This window comes from Borostomias antarcticus, assembly GCF_949987555.1.
Source record: "Borostomias antarcticus genome assembly, chromosome: 1".
Lineage (NCBI taxonomy): Eukaryota > Metazoa > Chordata > Actinopteri > Stomiiformes > Stomiidae > Borostomias > Borostomias antarcticus.
Genome location: NC_140234.1, coordinates 13,807,129 through 13,812,128, shown reverse-complemented (window position 1 = coordinate 13,812,128; position 5,000 = coordinate 13,807,129). Strand labels below are relative to the sequence as shown.

At 53.3% G+C, this 5,000-nt stretch overlaps 1 protein-coding gene across 1 annotated transcript in view; it reads left to right on the top strand.

Moving 5' to 3' along the window:
* arhgap35a (Rho GTPase activating protein 35a) overlaps positions 1–4,514 on the top strand; it is a gene marked incomplete at its 3' end in the record, with an annotated part of 44,386 nt that extends 39,872 nt beyond the window's left edge. Inside the window, exons 5-6 of the mRNA XM_084439417.1 lie at positions 1,863–1,940; positions 4,336–4,514. Coding sequence (XP_084295543.1) covers positions 1,863–1,940; positions 4,336–4,514 — 257 coding nt within the window. The remainder of the gene's footprint in view (positions 1–1,862; positions 1,941–4,335) is intronic.
* Between the last annotated feature and the right edge of the window lie 486 nt (positions 4,515–5,000).

Below are 5,000 nucleotides of genomic sequence, written 5' to 3'. Positions count from 1 at the left end.
CAGTAAAATGGCTGGACTGGCCGCGGGCCACAGGAAGTGACCATGCTTGCCCACAGGAAGTGACCATGCTTGCCCACAGGAAGTGACCATGCTCGGCTTGACCTTGGAGCAGAGGAAACCACGGTAGCGCCGCTCTCAGAACAAAGAGCATGATGGGAGTTGACCTCTCGTGCGTGCTCCTCCGACCCCCGCGTTTCCTCTCCTCCGTACGGCCCCCTTCCTCCTCGTCTGTGTCTGGAGTCCCGCCCCCACTGTTGCGTCTCTCCCTCCCCTCATCCTCCTCCTCCTCTCCATCTTCCTCCCTCTATCTCTCTCCCTCCCTCCCTCTATCTCTCTCCCTCCCTCCCTCCATCTCCCTCCCTCTATCTCTCTCTCTCCCTCCCTCTATCTCTCTCCCTCCCTCCCTCCATCTCCCTCCCTCTATCTCTCTCCCTCCCTCCCTCTATCTCTCTCCCTCCCTCCCTCCATCTCCCTCCCTCTATCTCTCTCCCACCCTCCCTCCCTCTATCTCTCTCCCTCCCTCCCTCCCTCCCTCCCTCCCTCCCTCCCTCCCTCCCTCCCTCCCTCCCTCCCTCCATCTCCTCCCTCCCTCCCTCCCTCCATCTCCCTCCCTCTATCTCTCTCCCTCCCTCCCTCCCTCTATCTCTCTCCCTCCCTCCATCTCCCTCCCTCTTATCTCTCTCCCTCCCTCCCTCTATCTCTCTCCCTCCCTCCCTCCCTCCATCTCCCTCCCTCTACTGTATCTCTCTCCCTCCCTCCCTCTATCTCCCTCCCTCTATCTCTCTCTCCCTCCCTCCATCTCCCTCCCTCCATCTCTCTCCCTCCCTCCATCTCCCTCCCTCTATCTCTCTCCCTCCCTCCCTCCCTCCCTCTATCTCTCTCTCTCCCTCCCTCCATCTCCCTCCCTCTATCTCTCTCCCTCCCTCCCTCCATCTCCCTCCCTCTATCTATCTCTCTCCCTCCCTCTATCTCTCTCCCTCCCTCCCTCTGTCTCCCTGCTGGCTGGGTGGAGAAGCAGTAGTGGATAACTGATTGACAGGGGAAGGGGATCGATGCGACACGCCTTGGCTGAGAGACTTCTCATTTTCCACATCCTGTCTCCCTCCCTCCTTCCCTCCCTCTCTTTCTCTCATTCTCTCTCTCTCTGTCTTTCTCCATCGTCCTGCCTCTCTCTCTCTCCCTATGTCTTTGTCTCCTTTTGTCTATCCTTCATTGTCCCTCCTCTCTTTCTCTCCTGTCATCACTCTCTCTCCCTGCCCCTCTTCCTCCCATTATATCTCCATCTCTTTCTCTTTCATTCTCTCCGTTCTACGCCCTCCCCTCAGCCCCTGAACACACTGGCTGCGGACGACGGAGGGGGGGATAGGGAGGAGGGGAAGAAAGAGGGGGAGAGAGCAGAGAAGCGAAGGAGGGAGCAGCGAAGAAAAGAGGCCGGGCTCGATAACGGGAGGAGAGAGGGAGAGAGAGAGAGAGAGGAGAGGGAGAGAGTGGTTAACTCACACGGGACCAGAGTTTGAAGTCATTTAAAGTCATTTAAACGTTCCTAGACCTCCAGTGGGGAGGGAGAGAGAGACTGATGGGATGACGGACCAGCTGTCTATTACCAGCCACAGGGCCGGAATTTACTGGAGAAAATTTGTTCGGCAAATTGCCTCACTATCTCAAACGGGCTACGTGGTTCTAACACTCCGTATAATGAAGTCATCTGTCTTCTCTGTCTTCCAAACACATTTTCTCTAATTTATAGACACACAGGGGAAAGAAACCGATTAATGATTTCAGTGTATTTGTTGAACTTTGTCTGTCTCTCTCTCTCTCTCTCTCTCTCTCTCTCTCTCTCTCTCTCTCTCTCTCTCTCTCAGGGTTGACCACAGAAGGGATCTACAGGGTCAGTGGGAACAAGGCGGAGATGGAAAGCATGCAGCGGCAGTTTGACCAGGGTGAGTGACCACACACACACACACACACACACACACACAAAGACACACACACATTACATTACATTACAGTCATTTAGCTGACGCTTTTATCCAAACCACTGGTCCTCACCAGCACTCACAAGTGCATCTCCTTTCTAAAACAAGTGACCAAGAGCACAATCTATGCAGGAGCTGTTCCTTTCATTTTCCTGTAGGCTAGTACCAGAGTGTTAAACTGGATGTGAGCTGCTACTGTGAGCTAGTGTAGAGAACTTGGGGTGGTTGAACACCAGGCAAGCAGCAGCTTTCTGGACAAGTTTTAATGGCTGACGCTGGGGCCCCAGTAAGGAGGGAGTTGCAGTAGTCCAGGCGGGAGATGACCAAGGCCTGGATGAGAACCTGTGCCGTTTTATCAGTGAGGAAAAGGCGAATCCTCCTGATGTTGTAGAGCAGGAATCTGCAAGAGCGTCTAACGGATGTGAAATGTGTGGAGAACGAGAGTTGGTCATCCAGGGTCACACCCAGATTCCTCGCAGTCCGAGTCGGCGTCACCCCTGTGTCTTCAATTGTGATGGCCAGGTCCCGGTGTGGGCAGCCCTTCCCTGGGAGGAACAGCAGCTCAGTCTTGTCCAGGTTGAGCTTGAAGTGATGTGTCGTCATCCATTTTGAGATGTCAGCCAAGCACCCAGCTATGCGTGTCTCCACTTGTGTATCAGAAGGGGGAAATGTCAGGATGAATGACAGAGCCCAGAGATGTATTGTAGAGGTTAAAAAGGAGGAGGACCCAGAACAGACCCTTGTGGAACCCCCGTAGTCAGACTACGCGGTTCCGACATCGACTGCCTCCATGTCACCTGGTAGGAGCGGCCCGTCAGGTAGGATGCAAACAGGGAGTGTGCAGAGCCAGCGACGCCTTTCTCCTCGAAAGTGGAGAGGAGGATCTGGTGGTCTACCCTATCAAACGCTGCTGACAGGTCTAGGAGTATCAGGACAGAAGAGAGAGAGTTTGCTCTCACGGCATGGAGTGACTCTGTCACTGCAAAGAGGGCGGTCTCTGTCGAGTGGCCAGCCTTGAACCCGGACTGGTGGGGATCTAGGAGGTCGTTCTGGTGGAGATATGAAGATAGTTAGTTAAAGATGGAACGTTCAAGTGTTTTTGATAGGAAGGATAGAAGGGAAACCGGTCTGCAGTTTTTGACTTCAAAGGGGTCAAATGAGGGTTTCTTCAGGAGGGAGGTAATTGAGTATCCAGAAGTTCTTACTTCTCGCTGCGGCGAAAATATCTGGGGGGAAAAACCTTGATATTTGTAAATAACAATGAAAAGAGTCCTGCTTTCGTGTGAGCTGTCAACATAGGTGGCACATACTGTAATGTGCGATTTAGCCTACTTGGCCAATCTTCCACATTAACTCCCTTCACAGAGTTGGCAAACTGGAGTTTTCTTCTTTAATTGGGTGGATTAGTTTTTCATTTAGTCCTGACTAAATACTCCAATGACATTATGTTCAGCAGCTGGATTTGGAAGGTAGGCGCTGGCTCCTACCAGACCATGTTTTGTAAGGTTTGATTCTAGACTAGGAGGGGGGTGACTCTGGCAGTCTTGAAAGCAGAGGGAAAGCATCCTGATACAAGAGATGCTTTGATGAAGTGAAATAGGAAGGGAAGGAGTTCGGGCGCGCACACACACACGGAAGCACGCACACACACACACACACACACACACACAGCCTTCCAGTGAATTACTGTAATTAAACGGGGAACATGTGCAAACATTGACCCTGTAGAGAGAATAGGCCATCCCCTACAGTATCTCCTATCTGCTCTGCTGTGTGTGTGTGCGCGTGCGCACGTGTGTGTGTGTGTGCGCGCGTGTGCACATGCCCACGTGTGTGTGACTGGTGGGGGCAGTTAATTACAGACAGATTGGTTTGGTTAATGAAGCATGCCTGCTGGCTAGATGGCATCAATAGATGGTACGTGTGTCGGTGTGTGTGTGTGTGTGTGTGTGTGTGTGTGTGTGTGTGTGTGCGTGTGTGTGTGTGTGTGTGTGTGTGTGTCCTCACACACACCTGGCTGGCGCTCAATTCGGCCCGGCGAATTAGAGTTGATGCCCCGTGTCGGGTCGATCAGAACGGGAGCCCGAAAGGTGACGATACAATTACCTTCTGAGATTACAACCCGGTGTGGCCCTCCATTCACGCTGGACTAACACCTACACACACCTTCTAGAACATCTGCACCCAATTACTACAGAGGCTAGAGAACTCTGAACCTGCCGGAACCATGCAGAACTTTATTTTGCACTTTTTGGGTACTATTCTCATGTTCTCTCTCCTCTATCTGTCTCTCTATCTCTCTATTTCTCTCTGTCCACTCTCTCTCTCCCCTCCTCCCCTCCATCCCTCTCTCTTCCAGACTATAACCTGGATCTGGTGGAGAAGGACTTCACCATCAACACGGTGGCCGGAGCCATGAAGAGCTTCTTCTCCGAGCTGCCGGAACCCCTGGTGCCCTACATCATGCAGCTGGAGCTGGTGGAGGCCTTCAGTAAGTCCTGGGGCTGGAGTTGGAGTCGGAGGGGGGAGAGGAGATGAGGCTGGCGGGGAGAGGGGTTGAGGGTAGAGTCACACGAGGCCAGAACCTTGGAGATCTCCGCCACCGAAAGCCTGGAGTCGTCTCCATTAGGAAGCTTGGCTAGAACGGCGCCCGAAAACCGACGCTACCAACCATCTCCAGTAGGGAGAAGGACCCGCTTTACTGAGGGAGGAGAGAATGACGGCGGAGAGGGGATGAGGGAGGAGAGCATGGCGGAGGAGAGAGGGGATGAGGGAGGAGAGGATGGCGGAGGAGAGAGGGGATGAGGGAGGAGAGGATGGTGGAGGAGAGGGGATGAGGGAGGAGAGGATGGCGGAGGAGAGAGAGGATGAGGGAGGAGAGCATGGTGGAGGGAGAAGGACCCGCCTTACTGAAAACCATGTCCTCCAAACAAACTGTAGGATAAAAACAAAACATTCACCGCCCCGTTAAGAAGGACCGCCCTAAAGACGTTGGATTGGTTCTGCAATGCAGGCTTTTTTCAA